Raw genomic sequence first — 15871 nt, 5'->3', positions numbered from 1 at the left:
GACGCCTTTTGTTTTGCCCGAAACTAAGATGGAGACTGCTGTCGTCCTGCCCTTGCTCTGTCACGTGATCCAGCCCGCTACCCCAGGCGCCTTTACCCCGTCCGCTCTTTACTAGCAGCAACCGTGCGCTATTCCACTCACGTCCGCCCCTCCCTCTCTGAGTCGCTGAATCCCTCCAACAACAACCCAAATGCCCCGCCTGAGGGCTGACGTCACTGACCAATCAGGAAGGGACCTCAGCTGCCGTTTTCCAACTGGTTCCCCCAACCCTGACCTAGTCTTCTCGCGGCTCCACCCCCGCCCCGTTTCCACGACCTGGAGGCCCGCCCATAACGTGACACTCAACACAACAACTCCGCCCCTTGTTCCGGCTGTTCCGCACGTCTCCCTCTGCGTTCCCCTCTGCTGTTCCATCTTCCGCGCGCCCCTCCCTCCGCGATCTTCCGTTCACCTGCCTACCTTCCCTCCGCGCTGTGTCGCGTAGCTCTCTCTCCGCCCGCCGCGCTCTTCCCAGCTTTCGCCTTACCTCCCTGGGTTTCAGTTTTCAAGATGGCCGCCGCATCAGCCCGGGGTGTCTCCGCGCTCCGTCGCTGCTGCCTCCAGGGACTCCCGGTAAGTGGTGAGCCTTCTGTCGGTCTTTCTCTGCCTCTCACTGTCCCCTGCTTCTCCCTGTGACACCGCGGCATTTTCCCTCACCGCCAGGCTCCACCCAGGGCCGCCTTCCCACCTCTCGCCAGGCCCCGGCCTGAGGCCTACGCCGCCTGACTGAGCCGGGGACTCGCGTACTGCCCTCGCCCGGCCTCCAGAACCTGGGGAGTGGTGATTTCTAGGCGGACATCCATGACATATGTGACATCTGTTTACCTCTATAGTTATGCTGGGCGCCATTTCTGATGAGAAGGAGCCAGGCTGAGCCTCCCTGTGTACAGGCTGGACATGGAGCTGTGTGCTTGAGGACAGGGTACCCTGAGCCAGGCCAGGGCCTCCTGTACAAGGGGGACCCAGGGGACTTTCCAGCTGGTGGCCTATCCCAGGCACTGACCTCCATGCTGGGAGGTACAGGGCCACCACTGTCCACAGGGCTGTGGGCTTCACAGGCAGGTGCGTTGCTTCATTACTGTGTTGGCCCAGCTCCTCTACTGGGATCAGCCAGCACCTAGGATCATCCACTGTCACCTGCATCACTGTGCCCATGTGTGGAAGGCATTGGTGGGTCCGCTGCAGCCTTTCACAACCAAAGAATCAGCAAGATCGAACCAGAAACAGATGGTGGCACAACCAGACTTCCAGCTCAACCCAACATCACTCATTGGGTTTTAATATTTGGGGTTTTGCATGTGTACAGCTGACCATACACTATACATTCTGATTGTACAATCTCCTTTTTCAGATGACCATACACTATTGTATAATGTCCTTTCCGACGGCCATACACTATACCATCTGATTGCACAATAGCCTTTCAAGTGACTATGCACTATACAATCTGATTGTAAATCTCCTTTCAAGTGACCATACACTATACAATCTGATTGTACAGTCTTCTTTCAGATAATTATACACTATACAGTCTGATTGCAAATGTTCTTTCAGGTGACTATGTACTCTGATCGCACAGTATCCTTTCAAGTGACCATGCGCTATACAATCTTGTTGTACAATCTCCGTTCAGGTGACTGTACAATCTCCGTTCAGGTGACTGTACAATCTCCGTTCAGGTGACTGTACAATCTCCGTTCAGGTGACTGTACAATCTCCGTTCAGGTGACTGTACAATCTGGTTGTACAATCTCCGTTCAGGTGACTGTACAATCTGGTTGTACAATCTCCGTTCAGGTAATTTTACACTATACAGTCTGATTGCAAATGACCTTTCAGGTGACTATGTACTCTGATAGCACAGTATCCTTTCAAGTGACCATGCGCTATACAGTCTGGTTGTACAATCTCCGTTCAGGTGACTATACAGTCTGGTTGTACAATCCCCGTTCAGGTGACTATACAGTCTGGTTGTACAATCCCCGTTCAGGTGACTATACAGTCTGGTTGTACAATCCCCGTTCAGGTGACTATACAGTCTGGTTGTACAATCCCCGTTCAGGTGACTATACAGTCTGGTTGTACAATCCCCGTTCAGGTGACTATACAGTCTGGTTGTACAATCCCCGTTCAGGTGACTATACAGTCTGGTTGTACAATCTCCGTTCAGGTGACTATACAGTCTGGTTGTACAATCCCCGTTCAGGTGTTTATACAGTCTGATTGTACAATCTCCGTTCAGGTGACTATACAGTCTGGTTGTACAATCTCCGTTCAGGTGACTATAGTCTGGTTGTACAATCCCCGTTCAGGTGTTTATACAGTCTGATTGTACAATCTCCGTTCAGGTGACTATACAGTCTGGTTGTACAATCCCCGTTCAGGTGACTATACAGTCTGGTTGTACAATCTCCTTTTATATAATCATACACTCTACAGTCCGATTGTAAATTTCCTTTCTGATAGCACAGTATCCTTTCAAGTGATCATACACTATACAATCTGATTTCGCAATATCCATTTAGGCGACCATGTGCTATGCAGTCAGGTTGTACAATATCCTTTCAGGTAACTTTGCAATCTGGTTGTACAATCCCCTTTCAGGTGACCGTACACTATACAATCTCCTTTCAAGGTGACTATACAATCTGATTGCACAGTATTCTTTCAGGTAACTATGTTAGGGCTCGTTCACACTTGGCTGTTTTACCAATGCTTGCCAAACGCCCCTATAGCGTTTGGCAAACGTTGGTCCGGCGTTTGCGGAGCGTTTTTTAACGCTCGGCAAACGCCGCATGCGCGGCGGTTGCTAGGCATTTGCCGAGCATTAAAAACGCACTACAAACGCCTATAATGCAGTTTGAATGGTGTTACCGCTCCGCAAACGCCCTTCAACCACGTCGCAAACGCCGGGCGTTTGAGGAACGGCACCATAGACTAGAATAGTAGGCTTCAACGCCTCCTGACTCGACCAGAGGCGTCCGTTTTGCCGCGACGCTAACGCTCCCGTTAGAACAGCACCATGTGCTGTAATATGCAGAATTGGCAGAGGCGTTTGGGAAGCGGTAAAAACGCTTCCCAAACGCCTCTCTGCCGCCTGCACACAACGCTAGTGTGAACGTAGCCTTATAGAATCTGTACAATCTCAGTTCGAGTGTCTATGCAAGCTGGTTGTACAATCTCCATTCAGGTGACCATACACATGTACAATCTCTTTTCTGGTGATCATTTGCTATGCAGTCTGATTGTACACTCACCTTTCAGATGACTACACAATCTGATTGTACAATCTCTGTTTTAAAGTGCAGCTAACATTCTGTGCATGCACGTAGGAGTCAGTCATTTTGGCACAGCTGCAGTCTGCATTCAGTAGAAGACTGCAGAAAGGCATGTAAGTGTGTCTTCTTGTGGAAGAGGCATAGCATGTTCTTCTGCAATTAAAAAAAAATTAAAAAAGCTGTTTGTTGACATTCTAGGTTTAGTTCTGCTTTCAGAACCAATTCGTACCAGATCGTGGTCCGGGAAACCTGCGTTCTGTGCTTGTTTCCTGCACTGCTTTCAGAATGCACTGCCCTTTTGATCTGCAGTGGATGTCAGCTAAAGACACTCCAAACACAGGGCACAAATTCAGTGCATTTGCCTGCACCAGATCGCATGATACAAACGTACAATGCTGTCTGGTGCCGTGCATTTCCAAAGTAGTGTATGCACTACTTTTGGTGCGGTGCAATTTCACCCCATTTAAATAAAAGGGCTGAAAATGCGCTGCACTCATCATACAGGAACCCGACTATGTTTTTGGTGTGATCTGGCCTTAAGGGGGGCGGCTCCTTATAAATTTGTAGTTTTCAATGAACTACCACGGTGCTGTGTAGCGCCATTGTAGTTAATTGAATCTTCCTGGCAGTATATCTGTTTGCACGTATATCCCATATGGGCAAGCCGATATACTGACAGATCTGCAGGAGACCTGATTGCTGGTGCAATGCTTTACAGGCTCCTGCAGCAAAAAATAATACATGCTCAACTTTTTTTAACCTGCAAAAAAAATGTGCATGTATTATTTTTTTCACCAAAAGGTGAACTTATCCTTTAACAAAATGATTTATTATAAGGACATTGTCACACAGTACAATTCACTACAGCGTGTTGGTGCATAGACTTAAAACATCATTTTGTAACAATTTAAAGCAGAGTTCCACCTGAAAACAAAAAATAAGTCAGCAGCCACAAAAACTAGCTGCTGGCTTTTAAAACACAGCCACTTACCTGTCCTTTGGTCCAGTAGTGTCTTCACTGCTGGTTTTACTGGCCGTCTTCTCTCCTTGGCATCTTCAGTGTGGGCACCCGGCTGTGACAGCTTGTGGCTTCACAGCCGGGTGTTTACTGCGCATGCGCGAGAAGTGCTACCCTCTATGAATGGCCCCTTAGTCTTCTGGGACCTGTCACATGTCCCAGAAGACTATAGGGAGGGGGGGTGGACAACTTCCGCTTCCTATTACCTAGGCAATCGCAGCGGAAGTGGGAGCAGGTACCTGTCAAATTCGGGTACTCGCTCCCCAAAGTTGCCAATCCTTAATGGGGAGCGAGGGACAAAGGCTTAAAGCGGAACTTCCCCTTTTGGGTGGAGCTCCGCTTTAACAAAGTTAAAAAGAGGTGAGGATGAAGGAATCCTTCTCTTTTTTTTTTTTTTTTTTTTATCTGCCCACTGGCTGATTGGAAAAAAAAAACAAGGCATCTGTGGCCAATCTTAGTATATGAAGCATATTTGCACTTAATGGCAAATTTGCATGGCGAAGCAATACTGTTAGCGCTCTCCTCTATCACCAGCCACACTATTTACTGGTCATCTTCCAGTCTTCAGCCTGTTGATTGGCCAGGTCTGGGTGACATAACTCCTGTGAATGGGAATTACTTTGTCCTGGCACAGAAGACTGTAAGCTAAGCTGTGCATGCATGGCTCAGTGTATGCTCTGGAGAAAAACAAAAGCCGACAGGCAGGGAAAAACATCTCTGACAGAAGAGACGTGTACAGCCTATTCTCTTTAAAAAGTAGTACCCTTAAAACAGGTGCAACAAGTCACTCTACAAATTTTCAGCAGATGAGGTAAATTAACACTGGGCACAAAAGCTCTGGATTGGCAGCTCCCCACAATAATCTGGGTACCTCTTGGGTATGGGCGTCACCCAGGGTTGAGAGTCCATTTGTAAAGCATCTGATGGGGAACGCCAGAACAAAAGATTAGGAGTCAACCTACTGATAAAATTTTTTCACAGCAAAACGAACTAGAAAATGGCCAACCTGTTTTGAGGATCAGGCAAACTTCATCAGGGCTCTTGACTTTATGATGGGACTCTTAATGATGGTATAATAACAAGGAATAAGTATTAATGCTGTACATGGCATAGAAACACCTCTGATCTTGCTGGCATGAAGCCTGTCTGTCAGAACTGTTTTTAACAATAACTTTTCTTCCACTTGATTCTTTTAGGTAGGGCTTTAACTGACTAGTCTTGGTAGATCTAAACGTGATTGTACAATCAGATTGTAACGTGTTTAGCCAGTCTTATGACACCTTTCACTCCATTAGTTCTTATGAATTCCATTTTCTATATGTTCTGATTGAAGATTTTGTTTTGGTGCTCCTGATCTAGTGGTTCCTTACCACATTAAATTAACTTTTTCGAAGCTGTTTGTGGTTTTGTATTTTGGGGTGAGCCAGAAGTGTGTGGTGTAGGTGGATCTCTGTGGCTATGCCCTGTTTTTATGTTAGCTTCATGTACAGGACTTCTATACTTGCCAAGTTTCTTTCTATTTACTGAGGCTACAGCATAATCTGTCCAAAAATATTGTATAAGACGTGGCATCTGCTGAATACTGGCATTCAGTTTGTATGTGCCACCTAACTCATTTGGTAATACAACATTTATTTTGGTTGTGCTATATCAGTGGTTAGGGGGGATGTGGTAAAGACACGTTTCAATTATGGGGTTTTACCAACACCCCCCCCCCCCTCAATCCACAAATATAAAAGAGCCCTTACTGTCCTAAGCCCCTATATGACTGCTTTCACATTGATGCACTTCAGTTTACCTGTGGCTTTCTTGTGCTTGGCCATAGAATTCTATTATATCCTAGGGGCATGGTTTTACTTTTTGAAAACCACCAAACCTGCAGGATATAATAGCAGTGCTCTTCCATAGTTTGAAGTCATGGGCCTCATCAGAGGGCCACAGGTTGAGCACCCCTTCCTTAAGTGTATGTACAGCAGAAATGTGTGTATTTTGTTTTTTTGTTAACACTAGAGTAGAGGATAGTTAGACTGTCGCCTTGCCCCCATCACAGCCAATGATGATACCCAGTGCATATGACCTCTTGCCATATGAGAGTGCTTTGGGCTAGCAGCCAGATACTGCGGGAGACACGTCACCACTCCCTTTAGTGGCCGACAACTAGGATTTTGTTTGTGGCTGTGGCAAAGGCAGGAGCTGTGAGGGAGCGCTGGTAGGGCAACAACTCTAGAATATTGGGTTTCCTATCACTTTCTGTGACAGTGGTCACCAGGACCGACAGTGAGGGTGAATCTCCCCAGCGGGGTCTCTGACCATGAAAACCTGACAAAATAGTTTTAATGCTTTCCCATTTTATCCAAAACTGGAAAAAAGGCTTTAGCTATACATACACTTTACTATTTCAGGGGTAATGTAGCAAAATATGTGATGCTACTGAAGGGGCTTTACATCCACACCTATTCCAGTTCTTTTCATGGTATAAAGTGCAAAGCTGGTTGTTCTTCACTGTGACATCACTTTACAAACAATTCAAAATAATCAAAGTGTGCTGACACACCACAGTTAGTACATTTGACTAATCTGGAAGCGGACTTTAGCATGTAGAACTGGAAAGCCTGGCAATCCAGTCTAGGACCTGGGAAGCACTTTCAGATGTGACAATTTCCTTCCTTGACACCGGTAAGCAATGCTTACAAAGAAAGTAAAGCTGACTTTACGCTATTAGATGATTTTCGTTCAGCTTGCAGGAATCCACCATGCTGGGCTATTGTATTCTGAGAACTGGCAGTGACGGCTGAACAGCGACTGCATCTGATTGGATGCAGCCATTGTTCAGGTGACAATTTTCATTATAGCTGTTGCCTGCCTGTTCTTAATCTGGTTTAGAAAATGTAGACTTCAGAGACATCCAGTCAAACCTTTTTGGATGGAGGTAATCGGTGGCAGCCTCCATATTTCTCTCAGTACAAGTGTACCTTAAGAGATGTAATCTGCTCATCTGGTTGCAGTAAACTGAAATCTGTGTTTGTTGTATAATTTAATATATTTATTCAGTATTTCATGGTTATTGTTGTTAATATCTCATATAACATTGTTTTTTTGTTTTCACAGATTTGAATTTCTGTCACTTCTGGTTGCATTTTTCAGTATTTTGGAGAAAATCTAGTTGCTTCTTGCATTTGTGTGGACCTTTGCCTCTATAACAAGACTCTTGGACTTTGGCTAGGTTGTGTGACGAGAGCTTGGTGTGTGCTATGGTGAGCCAGCCTCCGGGCAGTGCCAGCCTCCTTTCCTCCCTCCAGGACCAGGGCTAAACCTCTATGGATATACCGTCAACATGGTGAAGCTGGCAAATCCTTTATATACGCAATGGATCCTGGAGGCCATCAGGAAGGTGAAGAAGCAGAAACAACGCCCGTCCGAGGAGCGTGTTTGCAATGCTGTGTCAACGTCGCACGGCCTTGATCGTCACACTGTCTTGGAACAGCTGGAACTCAGTGTTAAGGATGGAACCGTCCTTAAGGTTTCCAACAAGGGGCAAAACTCCTACAAAGACCCTGATAACCCTGGCCGCTTGTCACTACCTAAGACTGGAAGAGGCCCGGGGCGGCCAGAGGGTTTGGACTGGCATCGGCTCTTGAGACGAGCATTAGAATGGCTCGCTGAGCCAGGGGGCTCTACTCTGAAGAGCATTGAACGCTTTCTGTGGAGTCAGCGGGATGTGGGGTCGTCCTTCGGTGGCAATACAGGTGCAGCTTCTGCTTTCCACCAGCAGCTAAGGCTTGCAGTTAAGCGGGCACTGGGTCATGGAAGAATCGTGAAGGAGGGATCCCTCTATAAGCTGAATGCCAAGGCATCCGAGGGCAAGCAGGGATGGGAATCATTAGCTTCCCTCCCTCCAGTTTGTCTACTGCCTCATGAGAAAGACAAGGTGAGTATGCTGCTGTGTATGACCTTGTTCTTTGTAGAAAAATTTACGTATTATAGGCATAATGTACCTTCTGTTCAAGTGAAAGTCCTTGAAGCCATTTGGTTCATTGACCGTGTAAAGGCTTTTATGCTTGCAAGGGGAAGTCCAGAATGGCTTGTAAATCATATTTATATGTTTTGGATCTTTGTTCTAAGATGGAGTTAAACTTGCACTTGACATTGTAAGTGTTTATATTGAAAACAGAATTCTGTATCTTACTGTGGTTTTAAAACATACCTAGTGAGTTTGTATATTGCTGTGTGCTGTGCCTTTTCTCATGGTGAGCAGTTGTCAATCTCCTTTTGTAATTGGAACTTTTCAGTGAATAAAAGCATCATAGACTGATAGCCAGTGTACCAAACATCAAGCTAGCACCTAACCATTTTGAGCCTTGGCCCTAGGCTCTTTCACACTAGAATGCAGTGCAACCTGTGGACATTTCAGGCACCCTGTACAAAACACGCTATAGTTGTGATCTACAGCAGGTGTCAATGTTAAGTTGACTTCACACCAAACCCAGTGTGTTTGCCTGCAGCGGATCTCATGGTACAAAGTTTTTTTTTTATCAATGTTGTCACGGTACTGCAACTCTCTGGCTAGTCTGTGTCTCTATGCAGGGCCAGCCAACCCCATAGAGCAGTGATGTCATCACGCTGGCATCCATTTCTCTAAGACATTGGCTGGGAGAGAGTTCACGTCCATCAGCCTCAGAGAAAGGAAAGAAAGCTGGAGCTTTGCAATCACATGACCTTATTGAAAAACTTTAAAGAAAGGTATGTGATTTTTTTTTTTTTCAGAAATGTATGATGGAAGCAATGTGGAGACAACATTTAGGGCCAATATTGCGTGGCAATATTGTATGCATTAAAGCATTCTGGTGCCATTCATTTTGAGTAGCACCCCAACGCATCAACCTAGGTTCACATTAGTGCTGCTGCAAAATCAAGCGCGATGGCAGACGCAGGAAAAAAATTGCACTAGTATGAGCTGGTCCTGAACCTAGGCTAAAACATGTAAATGCATGGCAGCACGTCAAAATGTTTTTCATATGGTGGATAAGTCTTCATGCACGCTGGGTAAATAACCCCAGTGCATGAGATTCCTGTGTTTTGGTGTGGATGGAAGCCACTGGCGCAGCATCCAGCCCCATTGCTGGCAACTTGTAAAACACGGAGAGTGCTGTGGTACTAACATTTAAAGTGGTTGTAAACATCAGACATGAAATATGAACATAGCATTGGTGACGAACCTATGGCATGCGTGCTGCAGCAGGTACGCAGAGCCCTCTCTGTCGGCACGCTTGCCAAGTCGCCCCAGCCGCCGAGTATCGGAAAGTGGCGCACGAAGAGGCCAATGCGCATGCTCGGAAAGGAGTAGCAGTGCCAAGTGATGACGTCACGAGCCACGACTCATTTGCCTTGACTCATCCGAGCTTTCGCATGGCCGGTCAGTGTGCTGCCAAGGAAATTATATATGCTTGGACTGGCTGTGATTTTAGCTGAAGTCCCCACAAGGTAAGAAATTATTATTATTATACAGGATTTGTATAGCGCCAACAGTTTGCTCAGCACTTTACAAAATGAATGCACTCGGATGCCTTTTTCAGAGCAGGCCAACAGCCGGTGGTCAGTGGAACATTGCCCCTCTGTGCTGGTGGTCAGTGGAACATTGCCCCTCTGTGCTGTTGGTCAGTGGAACATTGCCCCTCTGTGCTGTTGGTCAGTGGAACATTGCCATTCTGTGCTGGTGGTCAGTGGAACATTGCCCCTCTGTGCTGGTGGTCAGTGGAACATTGCCCCTCTGTGCTGGTGGTCAGTGTAACATTGCCCTTCTGTGCTGGTGGTCAGTGGAACATTGCCATTCTGTGCTGGTGGTCAGTGGAACATTGCCATTCTGTGCTGGTGATCAGTGGAACATTGCCCCTCTGTGCTGGTGGTCAGTGGAACATTGCCCTTCTGTGCTGGTGGTCAGTGGAACATTGCCCCTCTGTGCTGGTGGTCAGTGGAACATTGCCCGTTTTGTGCTGGTGGTCAGTGGAACATTGCCCTTCTGTGCTGGTGGTCAGTGGAACATTGCCCTTCTGTGCTGGTGGTCAGTGGAACATTGCCCTTCTGTGCTGGTGGTCAGTGGAACATTGCCCTTCTGTGCTGGTGGTCAGTGGAACATTGCCCCTCTGTGCTGGTGGTCAGTGGAACATTGCCCCTCTGTGCTGGTGGTCAGTGGAACATTGCCCCTCTGTGCTGGTGGTCAGTGGAACATTGCCCCTCTGTGCTGGTGGTCAGTGGGACATTGCCCCTCTGTGCTGGTGGTCAGTGGGACATTGCCCGTTTTTGTGCTGGTGGTCAGTGGGACATTGCCCGTTTTTGTGCTGGTGGTCAGTGGGACATTGCCCGTTTTTGTGCTGGTGGTCAGTGGAACATTGCCCATTTTGTGCTGGTTGTCAGTGGAACATTGCCCGTTTTGTGCTAATGGTCAGTGGAACATTGCCCGTTTTGTGCTGGTGGTCAGTGGAACATTGCCCCTCTGTTCTGGGTGGTCGGTGGAACATTGCCCCTCTGTGCTGGGTGGTCAGTGGAACATTGCCCCTCTGTGCTGGAGGTCAGTGGAACATTGCCCCTCTGTGCTGGAGGTCAGTGGAACATTGCCCCTCTGTGCTGGGTGGTCAGTGGAACATTGCCCCTCTGTGCTGGGTGGTCAGTGGAACATTGCCCCTCTGTGCTGGGTGGTCAGTGGAACATTGCCCCTCTGTGCTGGGTGGTCAGTGGAACATTGCCCCTCTGTGCTGGGTGGTCAGTGGAACATTGCCCCTCTGTGCTGGGTGGTCAGTGGAACATTGCCCCTCTGTGCTGGGTGGTCAGTGGAACATTGCCCCTCTGTGCTGGGTGGTCAGTGGAACATTGCCCCTCTGTGCTGGGTGGTCAGTGGAACATTGCCCCTCTGTGCTGGGTGGTCAGTGGAACATTGCCCCTCTGTGCTGGGTGGTCAGTGGAACATTGCCCCTCTGTGCTGGGTGGTCAGTGGAACATTGCCCCTCTGTGCTGGGTGGTCAGTGGAACATTGCCCCTCTGTGCTGGGTGGTCAGTGGAACATTGCCCCTCTGTGCTGGGTGGTCAGTGGAACATTGCCCCTCTGTGCTGGGTGGTCAGTGGAACATTGCCCCTCTGTGCTGGGTGGTCAGTGGAACATTGCCCCTCTGTGCTGGGTGGTCAGTGGAACATTGCCCCTCTGTGCTGGGTGGTCAGTGGAACATTGCCCCTCTGTGCTGGGTGGTCAGTGGAACATTGCCCCTCTGTGCTGGGTGGTCAGTGGAACATTGCCCCTCTGTGCTGGTGGTCAGTGGAACATTGCCCCTCTGTGCTGGGTGGTCAGTGGAACATTGCCCCTCTGTGCTGGGTGGTCAGTGGAACATTGCCCCTCTGTGCTGGGTGGTCAGTGGAACATTGCCCCTCTGTGCTGGGTGGTCAGTGGAACATTGCCCCTCTGTGCTGGGTGGTCAGTGGAACATTGCCCCTCTGTGCTGGGTGGTCAGTGGAACATTGCCCCTCTGTGCTGGGTGGTCAGTGGAACATTGCCCCTCTGTGCTGGGTGGTCAGTGGAACATTGCCCCTCTGTGCTGGGTGGTCAGTGGAACATTGCCCCTCTGTGCTGGGTGGTCAGTGGAACATTGCCCCTCTGTGCTGGGTGGTCAGTGGAACATTGCCCCTCTGTGCTGGGTGGTCAGTGGAACATTGCCCCTCTGTGCTGGGTGGTCAGTGGAACATTGCCCCTCTGTGCTGGGTGGTCAGTGGAACATTGCCCCTCTGTGCTGGGTGGTCAGTGGAACATTGTCCCTCTGTGCTGGTGGTCAGTGGAACATTGCCCCTCTGTGCTGGGTGGTCAGTGGAACATTGCCCCTCTGTGCTGGAGGTCAGTGGAACATTGCCCCTCTGTGCTGGTGGTCAGTGGAACATTGCCCCTCTGTGCTGGAGGTCAGTGGAACATTGCCCCTCTGTGCTGGTGGTCAGTGGAACATTGCCCCTCTGTGCTGGGTGGTCAGTGGAACATTGCCCCTCTGTGCTGGAGGTCAGTGGAACATTGCCCCTCTGTGCTGGTGGTCAGTGGAACATTGCCCCTCTGTGCTGGAGGTCAGTGGAACATTGCCCCCTTTTATGCTGGCGGTCAGTGGAACATTGCCCCCTTTTGTGCTGGTGGTCAGTGGAACAGTTAAAAAGCTGTATCATCAAAAGCTCTGTTGTTTTTTCTTTTAAGACAAAAGATGTTAATGAGTAGGTTTTTTTTTTTTCTAAACAAAATCCTCAGTATTCAGGTTTAATTGCAGTGTTGGCACTTGCGATAAATAAGTGGATTTTGGGTTGCAGTTTGGGCACTCGGCCTCTAAAAGGTTGGCCATCACTGCTCTATAGTGTGCACTTTTCTCAATCCAGAGCACTAAGTGTCCTTTCTGTTTGCTGCCTCATTCCTCTGCTGTCAGCCCCTACTGACAAGTTTTCTTGACACCAAGAGAAAAATGGTGACAGGAGGGCACAGCCTGTGATTGACTGCCTCAAGTGTGTGTGTGTGGTGACCCTCCCCTCCGCTCTTGGGGCTCTCCTTACTGATGCAACTTCAGCTCCTCTGCTTTTCAGAGCTGAGAGATCGATCCTGAACAGGGCAGTCTGCTTCCAGGGACAAATGCAAGCAGTATATCCTGGATCCATACTGTTTTCTCTGGGTGCATACTGCTCTAAACTTTAGTACTGCTCAGTGCACCGTCCAGCCGCAGACTTAGCCTCTCATAGTGTTTTACAGGCTGCCTGCAGTGGGACTGGACGCTGCACCAGTAGATTCTACCTGCACCAAAGTGTTGGGATTTCATGCATCAAAGCTAAATGCCTTTTGTGCATCAATCTTAATTGCGGTGTTTTTCCTGAGTTGGATATCCATTGATTTCAATAGGCTGCATTAATGCAACACACTTCAACGTGTGACGTAACATGCGTTTCTCAGTTTGTATTATCACACCACACAAATCAAAAATTTGTCCTTTAAAAGGTATGATATTTTGTGGCTGATTCTACTTCCGTTTATCCACCCAAACTGAACTGTTTATTTGAACTTGCCTTTTATGGGTAGTACAGAATGTGGACGTGGGCCGCGTACTATTAGTGTTATGATGTGTGATTCTGGTAACAGATAAAGGGTTTGGGTAAGGGAGAATTAAAGTATCAAGTCTGCATGGATAAGCTTTGACTCACCAAGCTTTTTTTTTTAAAAAAAAAAAAACAGGATGGGGACCTTGGCAGGGGTTAGAATCATCTTTGGATTATTTATATTATAGGGAAACCCCTTGACATGGAATCCTGCAAAATTGACAACACTCCAACCACTATCCAGGCTAAAAGCTGAACTAAATGTGCAAATCCCACACTGCAAAGACATGCTGGTAGGTGAATTGGCTCCTGTCTAAATTGTCCCTAGTATGTGTATGTATGAATGTAAGTTAGGGACCTTAGATTGTATGCCCCTTGAGGGTTAGGGACTGATGTGAATGTACAATATATATGTAAAGCGCTGTAAATTGTTGGCGCTATATAAGTACCTGAAAGAAAAAAATTTGCAAACGGGCAGACCTTTTATTGCAGAAGACATACAATCCCTGGAATTCATAAAGACTCATAAAGATTCAAAAGTTTCTCTCATGTTTTCTAAAAGTGGTGTGGCATACAGCAAATTCATCTACCTGTCTAGAAGTTGTACTTGAATTTGGCTCATGTTGCGCCACTTTTAGAATGCTTGGGAGACTCGCTCACAAAATCTGTGCCAGTTTCTCTCTACATCAAAAGAGAGTTGATCTTAATTGGCTCAACTTTTACTGAACTGTCGGTATGTTATTTTGAATTTGGTGCATTCATTGCACCACAGTGTAAAAGTGGGGAGTTATCGAATTACCTGGATTTATGCACAAGTCACTATTGGGGGGCGGGTGCGCGCTCTGAACCCGGATACAGACAGCGACGTACAGGAACGTGGCTGTGACTGTAGGAGCCTCCTGTCCGCAGTACAATGCAGACAGACAGTCCTAAAGCTGTTGAATTTGAACTCCAGCCTTGCCTTCGGTAATGCAGAGTTGTACACACTCCTCGCTTATCCTTCGCTCTCCCCCCTGCTGGTCTCCATTATTTCCCTGGAACAAGGCAGTAGACTGGGCTTGAGTCCGACGTCCGTCTGTCTGGCCCAGTGTGAGTGACATAGTTGGCAGGCTGGGCTTCTCTCCTTAGGCGGCCGCTATCCCCTCCCCCAGTGGCCATGCAGGGTCCGAGGATGAACAGCTTCTCTCTGGGGGAGCTCTGTTGGCTCTTTTGCTGGCTGCCATGCCCAAGCCACATCGTTGCCAAACTGGCCTTCCTCCCCCCCCCCCCCCCCCCAGAGCTCATCTGTTGTGGGAGGCAAAGGAGTTGGCAGGGGCGTAGAGAGGTGGGGACACGGCGGCTTGTGTGCCACCCCATGTGGCCTGCACCTGATGGAGCAGGCGGACCTGGCAGTACTCCCTGCACGAGCCTAACGCGGTGGAGGTGTTCCAGTGGAGGACCTGCATGGGCTGTAAGTTCACCTGGATAGGGGACAGAGGTGTGTGTGTGTGTCCAGACCTTTGGTTTATACGGGGGGGAACCACACTTGGAGCGTATATAGAGGAGGAAGACAGGACAAGTGTGTAAACAGGGAGGCGAACCTATTCATTGTGTATACAAAGTGGGGGGGGTGAGATGTATATGGGGGGGCAGGGCTTGACAAATCCCAGGTCGCCATGGCAACCAGTAACCACATCTCAACACCTGGGCTTCCTCCAGCCCACTCACCGCTGGGACCAGGCACGAGCAACTATTGTTGTCCAATGCCCCAGACATGAGGCACTAGGCAGCCGATCTAGCTCAAACATCCAGAAACAAAAAAACCTCCAGCTATGTTGCTTACCCGCAGCAGACCCACCACCGCTGTGCAGAAAGCCTCTTCCAGACTCCCCTCTCCCTCGACACCAACCACTCTATGCATACTGTGGCCCACCCCTCCTCCTTGCCACACGTGGCACTGGAGGCGAGCAGAGTTCAGCCCACACAGCATGCCACACACATCAAAAACCTCGTCTCCAGTCCCCTCTATCCGTAAATTCAAGATCTATCACCGTTAGCCGCTTTTACGAAGCCGTTAGTAAAAAAGAAACAAACTGGCTCCTAATTTTTTTAGCTGGCTCCTAGATTCAAAGCTTATTTGTCAAGCTCTGCTTTTAGTGTGTGGGTAGCAAGGCATTTTGGGCTGCTGTGATGTGCGCAGGGGCTGGTATGATGTACATTTTACTGCATCACGCAGCTTCCTTTTTTTATTTCTGGGAACTTGATGTGAAGTGTTCTGAGTGACACATTCATGTCAGCATGCACACTGCTTGCTTGCTGTGTGGTGACATGCGATATTGTGCTGCGTGCCTGCATTTTATCACACCTCACCGCACTGCACTTCGGGCTGCGCTGTAGTGAGAATGGGGCACATGAAAATGGTTGTTTTCTGTGTGCCCTTATGGTAACTGTTGTTCTTCCA

At 48.3% G+C, this 15871-nt stretch overlaps 1 protein-coding gene across 1 annotated transcript; it reads left to right on the top strand.

Moving 5' to 3' along the window:
* Positions 1–509: 509 nt before the first annotated feature.
* On the top strand, positions 510–13724 carry LOC149440441 (histone acetyltransferase KAT6A-like; the record flags this gene model as incomplete). Its single annotated transcript, XM_089658618.1, has 3 exons — positions 510–612; positions 7444–8263; positions 13620–13724. Coding segments are annotated over exons 2-3 (699 nt in total), but the record flags the coding sequence as incomplete, so codon positions are not given.
* Positions 13725–15871: the final 2147 nt, after the last annotated feature.

This window comes from Staurois parvus, unplaced genomic scaffold, assembly GCF_062004578.1.
Source record: "Staurois parvus isolate SC_StPar_1 unplaced genomic scaffold, SC_StPar_1.0 ptg001085l, whole genome shotgun sequence".
In the NCBI taxonomy this organism is placed as follows: domain Eukaryota; kingdom Metazoa; phylum Chordata; class Amphibia; order Anura; family Ranidae; genus Staurois; species Staurois parvus.
This window is presented reverse-complemented; position numbering and strand designations above follow the sequence as displayed.